General features: G+C 47.1%; 1 protein-coding gene across 16 annotated transcripts in view; it reads left to right on the top strand.

The window, feature by feature from the left end:
• The window catches only part of GGTA1 (glycoprotein alpha-galactosyltransferase 1 (inactive)), a 57,297-nt gene that overhangs the window by 21,590 nt on the left and 14,090 nt on the right, over positions 1-21,617 (top strand). For 6 of the 16 annotated variants that reach the window (XM_077850501.1, XM_077850505.1, XM_077850514.1 and 3 more), the window contains 6 exons: positions 7,035-7,149; positions 13,872-13,960; positions 18,602-18,637; positions 19,893-19,946; positions 20,801-20,866; positions 21,484-21,582. In XM_077850501.1, coding sequence (XP_077706627.1) covers positions 13,881-13,960; positions 18,602-18,637; positions 19,893-19,946; positions 20,801-20,866; positions 21,484-21,582 — 335 coding nt within the window. In that variant the 5' untranslated portion in view covers positions 7,035-7,149; positions 13,872-13,880. Of the gene's footprint in view, positions 1-5,940; positions 6,071-7,034; positions 7,150-11,539; positions 11,563-13,871; positions 13,961-17,353; positions 17,409-18,601; positions 18,638-19,892; positions 19,947-20,800; positions 20,867-21,483; positions 21,583-21,617 lie in introns of those variants that run through there. The other 10 variants (XM_077850500.1, XM_077850508.1, XM_077850511.1 and 7 more) reach the window with 9 other exon arrangements.

Genomic DNA, 21,617 nt, shown 5'->3' with positions numbered 1-21,617 from the left:
CCCTGCCTCACAGGCTAAGGAGGCTCCAGCAGATGGAAGATATGAAAATACCTCATCCAAAGGAAGGACTGGTTGTTTTTAGGACCCTGGAACATGGTGGACTCATGGAGAACACAGAACGGGTGATCCTAGAGCCTGTGATATGGAGAGTTCTAGGATAATCATGATTAGGAATTATGTAGCTGACATTGGGTACTTTTTCCAACATCAGGCCCTGTGCCAAGCATCTCCTCCACCATGGTTGAAAAGAAAGGCATTGTTACTCTCATTTACAGAGTAGAAAAACCAAGTCTCAGAAAGCTCATGTGATTTGCTCAAGGTCACACATTTAGTCAATGCCTGTCTCACTCCAATGCTTGCTTTAACCTCTGTGCCATGCTGCCTCCTGCCACTATGATGAGGTGGAAACTGTACTTGTCTCTTAGACATCAGTGAAGATAATGCCAGTTCCTTTTTCCTAAGTACTTGCAAGGGACTGGAAGCATTACAGATACTATTGTTCATCCTTTTAATAGCTCAAGGAGTAAGGAATTATTATCTTTACAGATAGGTAAACTGAGGCTCATAGAGTGTGGAGTGCCTTCTCTAGGGTCAAAACAGCAAGTAAGTGGATGGGACTGGGATATGAATCCAGGCCTGCCTCATTCCAAGAACAGGAGAAGAAAAAGCCATCTCCATTGCTATCTCAATTAAGAGTTGTTTTGCTTTTTTAGCTTATGGCTAGGATTCCTAGAACCTCGTCTGTAGAGATTAGTTTTTGAAAGTCTCAATTTATTACAGGAGACCTAGGAAAACCTAGTTGGGGTGGGGGTGGAGTGGGGAGAGAAACAAGATTTGTTTCTTCAGGATTTTGCAGTAAATTCTTAGTTTTTGAATACCTCCTAGCCTGCAAAGAGGAAGCAGCCGAGGCACCAAGCAGGACAGGTGGAGGGCAGGGGTGGAGCAGATACCCATCTGGAGGAGTTGGGCTTGTACCACCTCTGAGCAGCTCTAGGCAAGACTCTGTACCCTGGAGAGGGGGATCCTAAGGGACCAGCAGGTGGTGACACAAGCTTTGGATTCTAGCTGGAAGGGATCTTGAAGAGGACTTCACTGAACTCTATTTTGTTGAACCATTTTTACATAGAGTGACCCTAGGATTTATCCTCCAGACTGGCACACCTTTGAAAGTGAAAGGGGGCACAGGAACATTAACCTGTTAACTGCCTCACAACAGATGTAAACCAGAACTGCCCTAGGTCAAGCAGTCAGTTATGTCCACCTGAGTTTACAGACCTTTCTCAACCAACACCAGGCAAAGGCTTGTAGAAAGGCAAAGCCCAAGTAACAATAATAGGAGGATGGTATGAAAGAAACAAAGAAACAGGAGACTGACCCTGTAGTTAGAGAGAAGTGCTGACTTCTGCCAAGGGACCCTTGCTCAGGCCAGCCTGGGTAGCCTGATAGCTATAGCTGACCTCTAAACAGCATTTGGCGTTTCGAGGGGCACGTGTCCCTCTCACCGGACTTGGACTTGAAAAGTACAGGCTGTGGGTCTGATTCTTTGCATTCCCTCTGTCCCCACCCCATCCTGATGCAGTCCCAGGTCCTGAGGAAATGCCCTCCAAATATGTATTGCTGGAATAAATCCTGGTGGGCACAGCCTTCCTGAAGTGTGGCAGGGAAGATGGGGTTTTGCTTTAAGGGGAAGGAGTAGGGGGCCTTGTCTCTGAGGAACTGTCAGGTTGGGTGGGGAAGGCATGTCTACATGGACAGGTAGAGCTTATCGGCTGTGTGATCTTGTCTGTGTTACGGACTCTCTGAGCATCGGTTCCCTGTCTGGGAAATGAAGAGTATTGTCATTGATTTGTAGTAAGGTTCCAATTAAATTGTGTATGTAAATGAATGATAGCCTTTATTGTTATTAATGACGTTCTAGGAAGCAGAAGTCAGTTCTATACTGAAAAGATGTGCCTTAAACAATCAGGAAAGTCTAGAGATGGGGCTCCTGGGTGGCTCAGTTGGTTAAGCATCTGCCTTTGGCTAGATCACGAACCCAGGGTCCTGGGATCGAGCCCTGCATCTGGCTCCCTGCTCAGCAGGGATCCCACTTCTCCCTCTCCCCCTGCCCTTTCCCCTGCTCATGCTCTCTCTCAAATAAGTAAAATCTTTAAAAAAAGGAGAAAGTTCTAGAGATGAAACAGTTCTCCATCTCTAGAACCCTTCAAGCAGAGGCTGTCTGGCATGGATGCTGTAAATGGGGAACACCTTTGGAAGGGAGGCTGGCTATCGAGATGCTGGGAGAGTTGACAGGTTGCCAGTGGCATGAAAGCCAAGGGACTTGAACTTCTGCGAATGAGAGTGACTTGTTTACTGCTCTCGTGTCATCTGGCAGACGTTGGCCAGCCAAGGGAACACACAAGGGTGACAAGACTGGGCCTGGCAGTGGGCCCTGCGAGAGACAGGCTCTGCCTCTGAGAGGAAGAACAGCCTGGAAACCTTCTTTTCTCTCCACATGTAATGTTCTCTTACTGGTTCCAGGGCTTCCCACTGTGACTGCATAGAACTTGCCTCTCAGTGGTTCTGATCTCAGCCAGATAAAGCCTTGGGTGAGGCATACCTGTTGGCTCTGACCCCCTCCCCAGCATGCTCTTCCTCCATCCAAAGGCTGGGACCTCCCCTTCTGTCTCTGGTCTTGGGACCCCCATTGTGGCCTAGGGTCTGAAAGCACCAGCTGCTCTTCTACAGGGGTCTGCAGTCAGAGTCTGTGGCTGGGCTTCAGGGGTACCGTTGACCCCTCAAGCTGGGATGCAGTGCAGAGTAGGAGATGCTAGATCAAGCTTTTCATCTGCCAGGAGGTGGGGGGTTGGAGGGACAAGGTGGGTAGTGTGGAAAACAACCCCACACATGCAGGGATTTGCCTGAAGTCAGATGCAGAGCCAGGAACAGAACCTCTGTCTGCTGCCACACCTCCATGCCTGGCACTCCTTGGGATTCTCAAGATACCAGCAACCTTGCCCAGAAACATGTTTGTAGCCTTCTCTTCTCTTCCAGAGGCCAGAGGGCACAGAGGTGGTCAGAGGAGAGCATGGCCCCCAACTGGGACTCCAAATGGCCTCACTGGATTCAGCAAGCAGCCCTCACATTGCTGTATTGGCACTGGATCTTTTCCGGCTTTCACTATTCCTTTTGTTCCTGGCTCCCTGCTGCCTCTTAGAGGTGCCCCACTGGTTTCAGGGCGGTGCCTGTTAGGGATGCCCTGCTTTGACTTCTATGCTTCCTCTGCTTCAGCACCCAGCAGACCTGCCTGCTCTTGCCTGCATGCTGGCAACTCCTAAATGGGACTCCTCCCGGCCTCACTCTCTAGGATGCTGCTGCTGAGCTGGCTCTAGCAGGTTCTTTAAACTCAGTGCATCTAGGATAGAGCTCACCAGCTCCCCCCACTCCTGGCCCTTACATTGATTCTTTAGTATCAGCAATACTATTTCACTCCCCTCCTTCACCCAGAAACCTGGGCACCAGCCCAGAGCAGAGCTTGCAAGCATTGGTGAGCGTCTGCTTCACTGGACTCCTTGTGTATTCATCCTGAGCCCACACTGGACACCCCAGGGTTCACACCTAGAGCAGCATGGACTACACTCATCTTTGCCTTGTTCACTTTGTCCCACTGCTCACTTCTACTGTTGCTCTTAACTTTGCCATCCGTGTTTTAAATAGTTAACATTTATTGAATGTGTAGTTGCCACACATCGTTCTAGACATGTGTTGTAACCTATGAAGATGCACAGAACATCAGTAGATCTAATAAGCATGTTCACTTTAGTACAAAATGTACAAAACAGATAGGGTACAAAATAACTCTATCTGCCCCTAATGTTGACATTCTGGTAGAAGAAGAAAGATATTTCAAAGATAAATAAGGGGGCGCCTGGGTGGCTCAGTCGGTTAAGCATCTGCCTTCGGTTAAGCATCTGCCTTCAGCTCAGGTCATAATCCCAGGCTCCCTGCTCAGTGGGGAGTCTGCTTCTCCCTCTCCCTCTGCAGCAGTGCCTGCTTGTGCTCCCTCTCTCTCTCTATGTCAAATAAACAAATTCTTTAAAAAAAAGGGGGGGGGGGCAGCCCCGGTGGCCCAGTGGTTGAGCACCGCCTTCGGCCTAGGGTGTGATCCTGGACACCCAGGATCGAGTCCCACATCGGGTTCCCTCCGTGGAGCCTGCTTCTCTCTCTGCCTGTGTCTCTGCCAATCTCTCTCTCTCTCTCTCTGTCATGAATAAATAAATAAAAAATCTTAAAAAAAAGATAAATAAGGAACCTACAAAAAGAAAGTCATTTTAAATCTGAGAATTTCTCCCCAATGAGGTGACACACTTAAGCAAAGTTGAAGGAGAATGTACTTCATGTAACCCAATTCATTCTATCATTCTCAAGCAACAATGTCTTTTGTGACTGCCCTCAACACATTTAGGATGAAACAAATATTGACAACCTGCAAACATTTTGTCTGTAGGGTTCTTTGTCAAGAACACTTAATCCTCACACCTCTGCAGAAGTAATCAGGGTGGGATATTGACCTGCATTTTTCCCAGCCAGAAGTGGTCTTGGGTACCAAGGCAGGGCTTCCCACACCTGGGCTGCAGCCACCTTGGCCATGACTCTGAGGCCCTGCAATCCTTGGCCTTGAGGTGTGGCTTGTGGACAGCTGCTGAATACTGGCTGCCAGCTCATAGATCCATGGGCTGCCAGGATTGGAAGGGCCCTAGTGACCACGAATGATGAGATTAGGCGGCCTGGCCAGGCCAGGTGTCAAGCTCTTACCTGAGAGTCTACCTCCTTCGATCAGCACAGCTACATGACCCGAGGCTCATTTGCTAGGTTCTCTGCCTCTCAACTAAGGAATGACCACGGGTATGTGCTCCTTTGCTTTGAGAGTCTAAGCATGACAGTGCCGTCAGGGATAAAGGAAAATCATGTCAGATCCTTAGGTGAATTGTCTGCTTTCCAGGTTTGCATACTGTGTCCAGCTGTGGTTAACCAGGTTGGAGCCTGGAGCCTGTCACTCAACTGGCCTGTAGATGGTCCCCTGGAAGCAGCTAGGGAAGAAAGAGCAGCATTAGACTCACCAGCCGGCGACCTTGAGCAAATCACTGAGGCTCCCAGAGCCTCCCTCTGTTCTGACCACTTTGTAGGTGATCCCGAGGATCACCAAGAGAGGCTGTTTTGTAAATTGTAACGTGGGAGACCCCTGTGACCTGAGAGAGGTGCTTGCTTGCGAAAAGGACCAGTTTATCTTAGTGTCCAGCCTCTGTTATCTTTCCATTTCACATTGACCATCGCTCCAGACATCTGGATCATTTAATGCAACAGATCATCCCTGGACCCCTAGTGATGTGCTCGGTGGTGCTTGGTATTGGGATGGGGAACCCAATAGAAGGAAAAGGTAGGGCCCGCCCACAATCCTCTGGCCCTTGAGCCAGGGGCTGGAGAAGATAGAATGCCCAAGAGAAGGCAGCTTTCAGAAGAAAGTTTTCTGTTCACTTTTGTTCTTAACAGTCACATGGAAAAGACACATTCGTGATGAATTTTCACAAAGTGGACGTGCCTTGCAAGCACTACCCGGCCTAAGAAGCAACATGACCAACCTCCCAGGAACTCCTTTGGGCCCCTTCCGAGTCTCAGCCACTCCCATCCTGAGTTCTAGCACCACAGATTGGTTTTGACTGTTTCTGATTTTTAAATAAATGAACTCATCCAGGGCTTCTTCCTTTCTACATTACGTACATGACACTCATGCTGTTGTTAGCTGCTGCAGCTGGCTCATTCTCATTGTCATGTATGGCGTCCCACTCTAGGACAGGACTGATCTGCTCCGATGATGGGCTTTGGGGTTGTTTCCAGTTTTTGCTGTGTTACAAATGTTCCAGTCCGTGTCTCTTGGTGAGCTTACAGACATTTTTCTTTTGCGTCCAGATCTAGAGCATGGTGACTGGGTTGCAAGCACACCTTTTGTTCAGCTTTCCTAGATTTAAGCACGTTGTTGGGACTTCCAGACCCTAACACCATGGCCAACCAGCTCGTGTCCCCAGAGGAAGGGGTATGAAATTTTGTTAAGAACAGCTATAAGATTAGGCATCCCTTGGCGGGGCCCCTGGACTTTGATCCCTCTCCTAAGTCTGGGGTTTCCAGACTGTCCACCCAGGGGGCATGTGGAACCCCTCCGGAGGGCTGAGATGGGGTGGGGGTGGGGGGTTGCTTTGAGCTGCACTTCCCTGCTTCAGCCAAGGCACTCTGTGTGCTCTGTTTTGCTTAGTGGGGTTCTGAGAAGGACTTCCTGTGGTTTTTTTCTCATTAAGAGTTTTAGCTGTTCGACATTTGAAAATCCACTGCTCTAAGGTCCTTTCCAGCTGGACAATTCTATCTTTAGGAGCAGGAGGTGGGTGTGGGAAGGGTTAAGCATTATTCAGCCAAAGAGCAGGGTTGGGCCTCGGTGACCTTTTAAAGTTCTTATAGCTCGGGGTTTCCATGCGGGAGATCTCGTATCTCGTAACATTCTATAAAAGTAGCGTTCAAACAAAACAACTTCTGAAGTTCAAAAGATGTGGAGGGGAGGCTTCACCTTAAGGAATATCTAGATAGCATTTTGACAAGGGTCTTGAGGACTCTCTCCCCTTCTCCCACCCACCCTGCATTTTTTTTTTTTTAATAGACTCCTCCATTGGCTGTTCCTTCTAGTAGTCACTTGGGGATGTCTGGGCTCAGAACAGTTCCCATTTTTGCCAAGGAGTGGGTGACGTGTGCAGCCAGTGTGTCCCTCTCAAGGGTGGTGGCCTCCCCTCCCCCAACACCAGGCCTAGTTTGGGCCTGTAGTTTCGTTTGGTTAGGGAGGCCTGGCTGCTTGTGGGCCCAAAGAGAAACATCTCTGCCTTGGCATGTAGCTCTGAGTCAACAGGCCTTGATAAACAGCCCATTTCCCAGGGCCAGCGAGGAACAAAGCCCCTGGCTGCTGTGGGATCTCTCTGCCCCCCTCTTCCTGAAACAGCTGTTTATTCTTTTGACAGGAGTTGGAGGGCAGCACCTTCCCTTCCTCCAGCCCAGCCTCCTTCTGTAGAGCGGAGCTCAATAGAACTGTGTTGTTTTGCCTTTTACTCTGCGGGGAGAGAAGCAGATGATGAGGTATGTGAAATGTTGAAATGATTTACTTGGGCTTGGTCGGGGTCACTGGGGGAGCTGTGTGGGAGCAGGAGCAGGCTCCGGCATGGACCCACCTGGGGGAGGAAGCAGGCTCTCCCCTTAACCTCTTGCTGGTGCCCCCAGTAGTTCTGGAGGGAGACAAAGTCCTGCTCTCCCTGCTCTAGAAGCAAGAGCTGGTGGGGTGTTGACTCAGGGACTTCACTGTAAGTTCTGCTTTATTTTGCTCCTGTTCTTGGCAGAACCTCATGGGGGCCATGGCTGGCTGTCAGGGGCTGCGGCTGGGGTTTTCTCTCTAGGATTCCAAGTGACAGCGCAGAGGCAGGAGGGAGCGGGGCTGGCCTCGCGGGTGGACCTAGAGAGCCCTCCCAGGGCAGTGCAGACACTTCATTTACCATATGTCTCTTGGGAAAACGCTGGCATGGTGACTCCTGGGCCAGGCGGCAAGGAAGAGCTGGCTGGATCCAGGCTTCAGATTTCCTGAAGGGGATTCAGGAAGAGGCACCATAAGAGGTACTGCAGAGGACAGGTTGTTCCGTCTGTGATGGCTGGAGCAACAGTTAGTCGTGTGTTTAGTCTGAGACCTGACTGGTTTCCTCTGCCTGTTGTTTACTCTGACCCTCATAATGGAAAACATCCCTGGAAAGAGCCTTCTATGCACTTTTTCCCCACACAGATTGTCCCACGCTTCTTCCAGTAGGGAGCGTTTCCCTGTAACGCCCTTCATTTCAGTGGGGGATATGGGATAAAGTGCCCCCCCAACCCTCCCCAGCCCCATCCTCTTCGAAGAGCTAGACCTGGTGGGCAGAGGGTCTGATTTTCAAACTCACCCTCTGTGGGAGCCCAGTGACCTCAGCCTGTGCTAAATCTGGTTCCTCAGCTAAACGGCTGCTACTCTGGGGTCATCTGGGTGGTTCAGCCATTGTGGGTCTACCCTCAGCTCGACATGATCCTGGGGTCCTGGGATCAAGTCCCAAAGGGCCTCCCTGCAGAGAGCCTGCTTCTCCCTCTGCCTGCATCTCTGCCTCTGCTTATCTCTCTGTGTGTCTCATGAATAAATAAATAAAATCTTTAAAAAAAAAAGCTGCTACTTTGACCACAATGAGGGACGAATGAGGTGGAGTGGGCGAGGAAGGTCCCATTGCTCACAGAAGGCCCCTGGAAATGGCAACATGGTGGCCAATGCTCACCAGCTGGTCCAAGGAGAAGCTGGCCCTTCAGTGAGTCCGGCCTGTGGGTGACCAGCTCTGGGGCAGTTGTGACCTAAGTGATGATCATGTGATAATCAAGAGAGACAAAATGAGAGGATGTGTCAGAGACCCAGGTGGTTAGTCCATGGATATGCTTTCATGCTTATTGAGAAGAGAGTGGTTAAAAGGGTGGACATTCCCTGGACCTGAACCCCGTCTCCACCACTTTTGCTGTGTGGTAATTGTCAAATTACTTAGCCTTTCTGAGCCCCCATTTTCCTGTCTTTTAAAATGGGGATGATGCTAGAGAGACTTCACAAGGTAATTGTGAGATGTAGCTGAAAGGCTACTGGTGAAACATTTGGTCCAGAGCCTGGCCTAGTTGAATTGGGGAGCATCCAAGTGTTGGAGGGCCTGGAGCTTATTCCATTTTCAGGGCCCTCTTCAAGAAAAAGAATGCAGAGCTGTGAATCCAATTTTAGCATAGAAGTGAAGATTGGGATATGAGAAGAGAGAACATAGCAAGTAATACACACCGACATAACTTCAGTGGGACTAAATTCCAGGAAGCAACATCCAAATAAAATGATGTGAAAATAATATCACGATGATTAGGATGATTTGGCTACTTAATGCATCTGCCGTCCTCAGGCCACAGAGTGTCGGACTACCTCTTTATCTGATGATGATTCTGCAGTATCATTTTTGATTGAGACAAAGAATGAATCCGTTTGGCCCCTGGCACAGTTAACCTTCATTTCTTTTTGTTACTAAGAGTTTAGAAATGTTTCTTCCAGCTTCCCAACTTAATATTGGTGGTTTTCCATCTGTAGATCTTTTGGGTGTTTCTCCCTCTGAGGACCCAGCTCTTGGACCCTGGGGTGGTGGTGAGGGGTGTGGCACGAGGTGGCTGTGAAGCCTGGATCGCCATGACCCCTGGGCAGGACAGAGAGCAGCATCTGAGTCGCGTCCTTGCCCCTTGGGACCCAAATGGGAGGCTCCTGGGTGCTGAACATGGTCTACCTGGGGCAGGTTGTTACTGAGACCCAGGTGGGCTTGCAGGGAGTGGGGTGAATTTATTGGCCCCACCAGCAGCCCCAGGACAGCCCTCAAGACCGGAATGATTCCCCAGATGGGAGCAGCACTCCTTGCTTCTAGCAAACGTAGGGGCCTTCCTGATCTACCTCCCACCCCAACGGAAGATCAGGCCAAGGTTTGCAAGGGGGCAGGACGCCTAGGCTTCATTAGCTTCTGGGTAAGTGAGCCTCTGCTCAGTGCACGCTGGTTTGTGCCCCCACCATTCTGTTGTCACTTCAAATAATCCACCTGGGTGGTGGCAGCAGGAGCTCCCTGTGTACATGAGCCACCTGCATACGATGAGATTTCTGTTTGATTTCTCTTCCATGTCCTGGGTCAATCAGGAAAGACTCTCCTGGAAGGTGAAGTATCAGAACTTGTTTCACAGACAGGGAGACTGAGGCCAGAGAAACTCGTGACTCCGGTTTACCAGACCGGCTTTGTGTGGGAGCTGGGGGCCACCTGTAGGTCTGCTACAGGTGTGAACCTCACTTCCTCTCCTGCCCACCATGAGCACCAGGCACTGGGGGCAAACGCACTGAGTAGTTGTGTCCCGAGCTGGGGGCAGTGGGAAGAGGAGCTCTCATGACGGTCACTGATCGGGGTCGGGGTGGGTTTCACTCCTACTCTTCTGTGTGATGCAACCCTGGAGGACCGCTCTCTCAGATAAAGTCACAGCTATATTTGAGAGCCATGAATTTCAGAACCTCTCCCATGAAGAAGCATCATCATCCCGATGGCTGCCATCTGTGGAGCACTTACTGACCACTGGGTACAATGTGCTTCCTATACATGGTCTCCTTTAGTTCTTTCCAGAGAACCCATGAGGACGGTGCTGAAAGCTCCATTTTATATATTTAAATCGAGGCTCAGAGTACTTGCCTGAGGCAGGTGTCCAGGGCCGCTGATTTCAGGATCTTAGTGCTGGCCTGGGTTACACCTGGAATGCCACGTCTGAACATTACAGTGGAGGATGTGGAGGACTGAACAGAGTTTTGCCCAAGGTCATGAACACCCAGTTGGTTCCTGTACCCTCCCCTCCCCTGCCTTCCCCTCCCCTGCTTTGTTTGCCTTTGTGACACTTGTCACTACCTGACCTTATCCTTTTGAGCGTCTTGACTTGAGTGCAATAGTACAGAAGCAGCTAAGGCTGGTGGGGAGGATGGGGCTGGGTTCCTGGGGCTGAGGGAGGAATCAGAGGCAGAGAGGAGGATTCTTCAGGTTTGGTTTTCTCTACCCAATTCCTGTTCTTCTGAGATAATGGCTTTTCCAGGGCTTCTGAGTGCTCTGTTATTCAGCTGAGACATTCACCTTTTCCCCCTGACACACGGAGAAAACATGGTCAGACCAGAATTCCTTTCAGAGGGGGAATTCAGTTTGAAAGGAGTACTTTGACTTAGCCCAGGTGGGGTGGAACTCCGAGATTCTCTGAATGGGGTTTGTGTGTGTTCTGTGTGGGACAGGATGGCGGTGGGTAGGGAAAAATTTATGGGCCACGGGGAGAAATCTATCTGACACTTCATGTGGGAACCGTTAAGAGGGCCACGCTCTACGAGGAGCCCAGGGGCCGCCCCATATATGGGGTTGGATGAATTCAGGGAACAATACAAGTGTGACAAGAGACAAGAGGGCCTGGAAGATAGTGGGTGGGGGGGATTTGGTGGAACTGGGTGGGCTTGGCTGAATCTTCTGAAGGTGGTGTCCAGGTGACCTGGAGTCCCACTCTCCCACGTGGGTGTCAGTTTTCAGCAGATCCCAGTTCTGCGCTCTACCCCTGAAATGGAGGAATTTAGAAGCAATCCCACATTTCCTGCTTGATGGGTAAGAGAGCCAACCACCAATTTTCAGAATTATACTGTTTTGAAAATTCTGAGACAGAAACAGAAGAGAAGACTTTTAGACCATGTTGACTGCCAAATGTCTCATTTAGGCCCAGAGAGAAAAATTAAAGTGTTTTAAAAGATCTGTTGGCCACCCTGCCAACCCTTCCTTCCTTGGGGATTTAGATCCAGATTCCAGGAAGCATGGATACGCCCATTTCAAGTGCCTTACTAAAGGACAGTATTGGCTCACTTGTGCAGCCTCCAGTTGTCAATTCTTCAGCAAGAGTCATGACTGTTGGGAGCAAAAAGTAAGTGAGTTTAAGTGATCTGTGAAATCCAGAAAGCAGTGGGCTTCCAGAGTTGCCTCTGATGGGAGTTCCTGGAATTTTTTTTTTTTAAGATTTTATTTATTTATTCATGAGAGACACACACACACACACACACACACAGAGAGAGAGAGAGAGAGAGAGAGGCAGAGACACAGGCAGAGGGAGAAGCAGGCTCCATGCAGGGAGACCAACGTGGGACTTGATCCCGGGACTTGATGCCGGGACTCCAGGATTACTCCCTGGGCCGAAGGCAGGCGCCAAATGGCCAAGCCACCCAGGGATCCCCTGAGTTCCTGGAATTCAAAAACTATAAACCTATTTGGAAAGGGGATTGGGAGGTGGGTCTGATTTGGGCTCTGCCTGGTGTGTCAGTGTTCTCCACCCTGAGAATTTGGTTGTTTAACATTTTGTGTTTTTTCTACTGGTAAACAATTGGCATTGGAGCCTCAGCAGGTGGGGCTGGTAAAGCCCTGGATGCTTATGGCAGTATTTTCACCTCCTCTGCACACACATAGGGTGTTGTATCAGGGTCTTGGGTTTGGGCTTGATCACGGAAGCTCCACTTGCATCTTCTGAGGAGCCTTTTTTTTTTTGAAGATTTTACTTACTTCTTTGAGAGAGTGAGGGGTGGGGAGGGTGGAGAGCATGAACAGGGTGAGGGGCTGGAGAGCTTGATGCAGGACTCGATCCAGTGGATTCTGGGATCGTGATTTGAGCCAAAAGGAAGATGCTTAACTTACTGAGCCACCCAGGTGTCCTCTGAGGAGCTCTTAATCAGGCTTTGACACAGAACAGACCTTTAAAGATAAACCTTTAGAGTCCCTGATTTGCATTCATTTGCACTTCATTGTTTAACAACACATTCTTAGTTCTTTCCTTCAAATGTGTCTTGGGCTCTTGCTAACTACCCGGCACAGAGCTATCTCATTGGAGCCTCCCAACAGCCCATGTTATGGACACTGGTAATAAGAACTAGCATTTTTGGAGGAACATTTTTACAGCACCAGGCACAATGTGAAGCATTTTGTGGACCTCGTCTCATATAATTATTTTCATCCCCATTTTAAAGATGAGGAAACCAATTCAATTAGAGATCCACAGTCCTTTTTCTGAAGCCCCAGGGCCAGGTGTGTTGGAATTCAGAGTTTTTTGGGTGTGGATAATATATCATGTATTGTGCAATGCCCCAGTGCAGCGGTGCCATTTAATAAAATACATCAGTGTTTCTGCAAAGAAACATTTAAACAGCCTCCTTAAGTGGGATAAAGATTATAAATAGCTTATCAATTAAAGCCTTGATGCCAATGGAACTATAAAAAGACTATTGGTTCTCAGAGGTTTTTGGAGCTATGCATGAGGACCCGAGGATCTGCCCTGAGTTTAGGGTTCCCAGCTCTGTGCATCAGAGCTGGTGCTCACATCCACACTTCTCTGGGAGTGAAGACGTCTCAGTATTATGAGAGGTGGCCACAGTCCCAATCTAGATATGTTTGCTCCCAAATGTAGGACTTTTCTCTGGTACTTCTCATCCAGGATCCCAGAATCGTGACCTGAGCCAAAGGCAGACACTCAACCACTGAGCCATCCAGGCATCCCTGGTACTTCTCCTCCTTTTGCATCCTGTCTTTATCCCTTGGGAAGCTTTGGTCACCCCCTCATTGAGAGGCCTTCCCTGACCACCCGAATTAAAGTACTTCTTAACCTATTATTTACCACCCAGCACCTTGTTCCTCTTCAACCACAAATTCATGCAGCAATCAAAACATATTTAGGGTACTTACTGTGTACCGATGGATTGACTGATTGATTGATTGCCTGTGGGTGTGGTGGGGAAAAGCTAGAAGTCAGCCTAGACTTTAAGGGACTAGGGTTGTCTTCCCTACTGAGGAGGGGGCATGTGGTCAGTATATTAAAGGCAGTAGAGCTAGGGAAGGGATGTCTTCCCACAATCTTGAGTCAGGAGGCATCTGGAGCCCATAAGAACTATTTGTAGCTACTCCCTCACCCACCCAAGTCCACAACCGGTCCCATGGTCGGTCACTACACTACTCCTCTGAGCCCCAAAGTGGCCTCTAGCATCCTTCCCCAATTGGGGGAACTGTCAATTCATTAAGTTAGCCAAATTTGCCACTGCACGCCTGCTCAGTTGAAGGTAGAACACATTCCATAACTCTGGTTAAATATTTACGAACTTTTCCCCTTCGAGGGTGGAAGCCTTGCTTTAAAACTGTATCTCACTTTGCATTTATTTAATCTATTTTTCCCATTCTCCTTTTTTGTTTCCCCAGGAGAAAATAATGAATGTCAAAGGAAAAGTGATTCTGTCAATGCTGGTTGTCTCAACTGTAATTGTTGTGTTTTGGGAATATATCAACAGGTAAGTGGGGAATGCTGTATCCACCTTTGACTCGAAATCTCTTACTATCAGCCAAGTCACTAGGTTGAAGTTAAAACTGAGATTAACTGAATCAATGAAGAAGAGATTCCACCCTTCCTGTATGTATCCCTGAGCCTTAGACTATTTAAAACCATTAGCTCTCCAAGTACCTTCTGGCTAAGTTATCTTCCTTCCTGCTATGTCCTCATGTCATGATTTTTGTACCTTTGCCGATCTGGGTGAGTTCTATTTAGAAACCGTGAGACCATATTAAACCCAAAATGTGACTTAACATGATTTGTGTGATGAGCTGTGAAAATTACCTTAAGAAATTTCAGACAGGAATTCCACGAGAAATCCACCCTGAATTTTGCAATTCTCAGATATTTTCAGGGTTTATTTTATTTTATTTTATTTTATTTATTTATGATAGTCACAGAGAGAGAGAGAGAGAGGCAGAGACACAGGCAGAGACACAGGCAGAGGGAGAAGCAGGCCCCATGCACTGGGAGCCTGATGTGGGATTCGATCCCGGGTCTCCAGGATCGCACCCTGGGCCAAAGGCAGGCGCTAAACCGCTGCGCCACCCAGGGATCCCTATTTTCAGGGTTTAAAGGAACAACTCAAAGTTACTGACTTTTGCTGTAAAATACACTCTGAGTTGCTGGTGATTCATCTGTGCCTGGCTGCAATGCTTGGGTGTTTGTTTTGTTTTAACTCTGGAAAGCAAAATGAATTAAACATTTCTGGGTTTTCAAATTCATCAGTGGATTCACTCCAACTATATATGCTTCTGTGCTTTTGAAAAATGCAGCATCTCAGAGATTCCAGCCAGAGAGACTCCTGACAGAAAGAAGTCTCTGCAAACAGCTACAAAAATGCATGATCCCTTTGACTTAAGAGGCACTGGTACAGCTCCGCCTTGATCTAGAAAGTCCATGATGCAACTCTGGGCAGGGAGAGCTGTCTTGGCACCAGTACTGTTTTCATGGCAGAATGCTTTAGTAGCTCCTAAGTTAAAGACGATCACCTGGATTAACATTTGAATTCTTCCAATTCTTAAATTCTAAGTTTTGTTTGTTTGTTTGTTTGTTTTTTAATTTATGATAGTCACACACACACACACACAGAGGCAGAGACACAGGCAGAGGGAGAAGCAGGCTCCATGCACCGGGAGCCCGACGTGGGACTCGATCCCGGGTCTCCAGGACTGCGCCCTGGGCCAAAGGCAGGCGCTAAACCGCTGCGCCACCCAGGGATCCCAAATTCTAAGATTTGATGAGCCAGCAGGACCATCTTGGCTCCTAAAAAAAGGTCCTGTACCTTTAAGTACATCAGTAGGAGGAGGACACCCCAGAATATGGGAGCTATTATTCCCAGGAATGCAGTGTAGATCTAACTGGTTCTGGAGGGTTATTCTGTTTTCTTTTTTTTGTTTGTTTAATTAATTATTTATTTATTCATGAGAGACATAGAGAGAGAGAGAGGTAAAGACACAGGCAGAGGGAGAAGCAGGCTCCATGCAGGGAGCCCGATGTGGGACTTGATCCCAAGACTCCAGGATCACACTCTGGGCCAAAAGCAGGCGCTAAACCACTGAGCCACTCAGGCATCCCGGTTATTGTTTTCATCCTGAACAACTTGTTTTAACAAAATCAAGACAAGCTATAGAGTGGTCAGGTTCAAGGGGTCTACAAACCAGAGCTTTTGAATCGAAGAAACTAGGGGTACTTAGTCTTAAGAGAAGAGGATTCAGAGTTGGGTGTAGGGAGTCTGGGATTACTTGGGTACTCAAGGGCAGAGGAAAGTCTGGAGCTAGGCTGTCTGGAACTGCTCCTGTGCCACCAGTTACCTTCTCTGTGACCTTGGGCAAGTTTTTCAGTGATTCTGTTCCTCAGTTTCCTGGTCTTTAAAAATGAGTGATAATAGTACCTGTTTCATAGGTACGTTGTGGGGAGGATTAAATAAGTTATTTTATTTTACTTTTTTAAAAAAATATTTATTCATGAGAGACACACAGAGGCAGAGACATAGGCAGAGGGAGAATCAGGCTCCCTGTGGGGAACCCGATGTGGTACTTGATCCCAGGACCTCAGAATCACGACCTGAGCTGAAGGCAGACACTCAAGGACTGAACCACCCAGGTGCCCCAATAAGTTACTTTATATAAAATATTTAGGGCAATGCCTAGAACTTAATAAGCACTCAGTAGATGCTAACTGCTGTCGTCATCATCATCATCATCTGCTTGAGGACAGAGTAGGACAGGGGCTTTTGACAAATAGAAAGAAGGATCTAGCAGTTGGAAGATTCCCAGCAGAAGAACAGGCACTCCTTGGGGTCCCTGCCCTGAGTTGAGATGCTTGTGCAGATAACATGCAAGCTCTGAATGGTTGATTGTTTAAGCTTGGTGATTTGAATCCTAGCCAGAGCTGTACGTTCATATTTTGGGTGGTTCGCAAAATTAAAATATGGGAGCCAAAGTCCCAAATGTGCATTTTGGCACTGAGTTCCCATAAAAGAGGGTTATTTTGCAGTGCTGGGCACTCTGAACAGTAACTGGAGCAGGTTCTGGCTTTCTCTGGTTTCGCACCAAGACTGGGCACATCATTCTTCAAGGTGAGGAATCTATTGAATGTCTGCAAGAGGTGTAAGAGGCAGCAGATCCTTTGCCACCTCGTGAATTGCCCTGTGGTAGCTTGAGGTGAGCTGAGGGCACTAACCTGAGACAGGTGGACAGCCCTGAGTGAGAAGGGATTTTAAGATAACTAAAGGGAACACATCAATCAACTGGTTAGGGATACAGTGTGACCCAAGTAGATCTCCTATCCTCAAGGGGTTATGATCTAGATGGAGCAGGAAGACATGCATATAAATAACCAGTGCCAGAGGTAGAGCAAGAATATCTAGATAGAGAAAAGGAACCATCAGAGTTAAGGAGGCTAAGATTGTATTTGGCTTGGAGGGGGATCTATTTTTTTTTTTTTGTTTATTTACAACTGTTTATTGAGCACCTACTACGTGCCAGGCACTATACTAGAATTGTATCAAGAAAGGCGCAGAAGAGATGGCATTTGAGCTGTGTCTTGAAGGATGAATATGTGTGAAATGTCATATACTATAGGGTGGATGTCATTGTGCTGTTGAGATGTTGAAGGATTCTGAAAGAGGAGGGTGAGAAGAGGAAAGAGAGGTTAGAGAGAGAGGTGACAAAGAAGCAAAGCTGAATTTAGAAACTGGTGCCGCAAGTGCCAGGTGGCCACCTGAAGGATGGCCTCCTCATTCCCCTCCCCCTTATGCCTTTTGTAATCAGATTCTCCAGGCTCAAATCCTGGCTCTACTCCTTGTTAGCAGTATGACCTTGGGAAGTCACCTAATGATTCTGTGCCTCAGTTTCTACCTCTGTAGGATGAAGAAGAGGAGAACCTACTTCATGGATTGTCATGAGGTAGTATATGTCAGTTGCTTAGAATAGTGCCTGACCAAGTATTCGCTATTATGAATATTCATAATATTATGCCTTTTTTCCTTTAAGTAGCCCTTCTTGGAGTTTGAGGTCATGTAGCTGTGTGATTATGGGCATAGGATCTGCCTTCCCTGCTAGACTGAGTGTACGACAAGGACATATAGCCATAGGACCTGTGTCTGTCTTAGCAAACACTGTGCTTCTGGCACTCGGGATGTAATCGTGCTCAGCAAGTGCCAACTGAATGAGTACAGATGGCTCACTGAAAGAGTCATATATTCATTGGCCCAGCCTTCTAGGTGCCTACAGACCATCTCACTGTCTTCATTAGCTTAAGAAATGCCCCCTGAGGGGGCACCTGGGTGGCTCAGTGGTTGAGCATCTGCTTTCAGCTCAGGGCATGATCCCCAGGATCATGCCCTGGGATCGAGTCCCACATCAGTTTCCCCACAGGGAGCCTGCTTCTCCCTCTGCCTATGTCTCTGTCTCTCTCTCTCTGTGGCTCGCATGAATAAATAAATAAAATCTTAAAAAAAAAATAAAAAGAAAAAGCCCTCTGAGACTGCTATAGAAGGTTCTACAGCCATTGCTTTGTTTTCTATGGAAGATAACTCCTTGGTGCAGGGTCACTGGGATTTTCCTGATTAGATGGCAGGAAGGAACCTGTCTATGCAGTTCTATCCTTGGTGAAGCCACCCGTAGACAATGGACAGCAGTTGTCTTTTTTTTTTTTTTTTTTAAATTAAGGTTTGAGATTCTCCAGTGACCTCTTTCCCACCTCTTGTTCTGAATAATCCTGAAGTGACTAATAAAATTTCTAGTCCCTTGATACCATGGGCTTTATCTCAAAAGGGAAGTAGAAACCTAGGAGTAGTCAGGATGCCTGGGTGGCTCAGTAGTGGTTAAGCATCTGCCTTCGGCTCATTGCGTGATCCTGAAGTGCCGGGATCGACTCCCACATTGGGCTCCCTGCATGGAGCCTGCTTTTCCCTCTGCTTCTCTCTCTGTGTGTCTCTCATGAATAAATAAATAAAATCTTTAAAAAAAAAAAAAAAGAAAGAGTAGTCAAAACACAGGTTCTCAGCTCAGCCCAGGGCTTCAATGATAATGGTTGCAAAATAACTTTCCTCGGGAATTACAAGTAACATACGTTTTTATTTCTCATTTGCTTCCAGCCCAGAAGGATCTTTCTTGTGGATATATCACTCAAAGTAAGTGCTTTGAATTCTGGAGGTCTATGGGATTCTTCAGTGTCCACTCTGGCACCCCCTACAGTCTATTTTTAGCATGGTAGCGGGTGGTGGAGCCCTGGTCAAGGGTGGGGGGGAAAGAGTACTTTCCCAGGGAGGCGCCTGAACTACCCACCTCCCATTCCCTTGACTGGCCTTTATAGAACTATGACTTCTATTTTGCCCTCACTTCTCATCAAGGGTTTCTTTAAGTGGTATCATTTGGAGAACATTCTGTCCTACTGATGAAAAGAATCAGGATAAATAATCTGTTATGTTGCACAGTATATGTTATATAAAGACACTTGCAAGAAATTCCTTTGAGACAAAGGATCAGGAAAAAAGTCAAGGTCTCCCGATGAATTAATATTTTTTAATTATTATTATTATCAAAGGCAGTGAAAACTATGTAAGCCTTCATTTTTTCTATCTTTGACTTGGTTGCCAGGAAGCTCAAAGCAAAATCTTGGGCTTAAAAGCTTGTACTTCCTCAGCCTTCATTTCTGATGTAATTTATTCCCTGGTGTTAAATCCTAGCTTGGCCAAGTTCTCAGCTATAAAATGAACGTAAAGGTAAAACCTTTATTCTTGTGAGTAGCTGGGATGACTAAGATCATATGAAAACATCTACCCGAGTGACTGAAGAAATATTTCTCTTTCTCTTCCCTTTTGTTTATTTAAGTCTTATGTGGTCTCCCTGGGTATGGTAACCACACCTAAGTCATCAACCATCTGAAACACCTTCTGAAAGTAGATGGGCTTTAAAACCCATTTCTTCACATTATGCCTGTTCATGCCTCACCACCTTATTTGTCCAGTCAGAGGCCAGTGCACCCCCTGGTTTTCCCCTCTTTTCCCTCCTCCAGAAAGCCCCCACTTTGGAGAGATTCTCACAATGAGAGAGTATGGAAATTTCCACGTGTGGGTGGCAAGGGTGGCTTCTGATGAGTTTCCTGAGTTTCTGGTTCAGAGACCCCCAGATTTCCTGAGGCTGTCCCTGCTGACCTATATACAATGTGAACCCTGAACTCTAGTTTAGCAAAGGAGATCATTCTTGTAAATATACACTGGTTGTTGTTGTTGTTTTTTAATTAAAAGTACAGCTTGTTAACAGTAATTTTCAGCTTTTATAAAGCTCTTTGATGTATGCTATTTCATTTACTTTTCAAAGCCACCTTCATGGTAGTTTATTATCATTCTGGTTGTCACCGTCCTTATTATATATCTGACTTTTCAGAGGAGAAAACCAAGATTCAGAGAGGGAAAAGGTCCCATCATGGTCATACTACCAGTAAGTGGCATATCCATGACTCAGGCTTATGTATCAGCACTCCCCACCTTGTCATTCCTCTTCTCTCCTCTCTCCCTGCCAGGGCCCCCTGGATGAGTTGAGTGCCGCGGGAATGCCCAAGGGAGGAGAGGTCAGGGCAAGGGTAGGTCCATCTTCCCTCATTTTGCTAGAGCAGCTTCACTTTTTTTTTTTAGTTTTTTTTTTTTTAAGATTTTATTTATTTATTCATGAGAGACACACACATAGAGAGAGAGAGAGGCAAAGACACAGGCAGAGGGAGAAGCAGGGTTCCTGTAGGGAGTCCTATGTGGGACTCGATCCTGGGACTCTGGGATCATGCCCTGAGCCAAAGGCAGACGCTCACCAGTTGAGCCACCCAGGCGTCCCTTTAAGTTTTATTTTAATTCCAACTAGTTAACATACAGTGTTATATTAGTCTCAGGTGTGTGATATAGTAATTCAACACCTGTACATGACCCAGTATAGAGTAGTTTCACTTCTGTCTGTTTTATGAACTGGCATTTTTTGTTTAAAGAAATGTAAGTGATTTTCTGCCATAAAAAGAGTTTAGAGGGCATCCTGGGTGGCTCAGCGGTTTAGTGCTGCCTTCAGCCCAGGGTCTGATCCTGGAGTCCCGGAATCGGGTCCCACATCAGGCTCCTTGCATGGAGCCTGCTTCTCCCTCTGCTTCTCCCTCTGCCTTTGTCTCTGTCTCTCTCTCTGTCTCTCTTTCTCATGAATAAATAAATAAAATCTTTAAAAATAAAAGGGTTTAGAAACCCTTCCTCTCTCTCCTCCTCCCCCAGTTTAGGACTGTCTCATTTTCCAAATATGTCATCTTTTTCATTTCTTAGAAACCCAGAGGTTGGTGAAAGCAGAATTCAGAAGGGCTGGTGGTTTCCGAACTGGTTTAACAATGGGTAAGGCAATCGGATGACCCTCTACATTTGTTCATCTACCCAGCGCTTATAGATAGTCCAAATAAAATGATTTAATAGTCATTCTATTAAATAGAATAGACAGTCCAAATAAAATGATTTAATAGTCATTCTTCTTGGTCACTCGTGACTTCCTACTGAAGTCATATTAAGAATCTTATTTCATGGTTGGGACTAGGATATTTAAGTTTGGGGATTTTGTTTGGTGTCACTTTTCCATTTTACTTGAGGGTAAGTGGGGCTTGGGCTGAAGTTTGGGCTGTGGGAAAGATGATCACAGCTAACATGTTCATAGAAGGATCATTCCAGCAAGTTCCCGTGCTCCCTGAAATAACCTGAAGGTTCTGGGTCACTAAATTGCTAACTGTGCTGACTTGGAAGGAAAATAAGAAAGTGAGTCCTAAGCCTTTTCACCAAAAGTATGTGTTTATGAATAAATGTATCATATCATGAAACTTTCTCCAGACATTCCCTCACTGCACACATTCTCGACCTGGGAATGAACATGTGTTCACGAGATATTCACCAGCTGTCCCGGTGCCATAGATCGATCGGCCTCTCTGCCTCACACAGCTTACTTTCTTTCCCTTTGTATGTAGGACCCACATTTACCAAGAAGAGGAAGACATAGATGATGAAAATGAACAAGGAGAAGAAAATAACGCAGAGCTTCAGCTATCAGACTGGTTTAACCCACAGTAAGAAAAAGTGTCCCCCCAGCTGCCCTTGGTGG

The sequence above is a fragment of the Canis aureus genome, chromosome 16, assembly GCF_053574225.1.
Source record: "Canis aureus isolate CA01 chromosome 16, VMU_Caureus_v.1.0, whole genome shotgun sequence".
Classification (NCBI taxonomy): domain Eukaryota; kingdom Metazoa; phylum Chordata; class Mammalia; order Carnivora; family Canidae; genus Canis; species Canis aureus.
The sequence above is the reverse complement of the archived record's forward strand: the minus strand, read 5'-3'. Positions and strand labels throughout refer to the sequence as shown.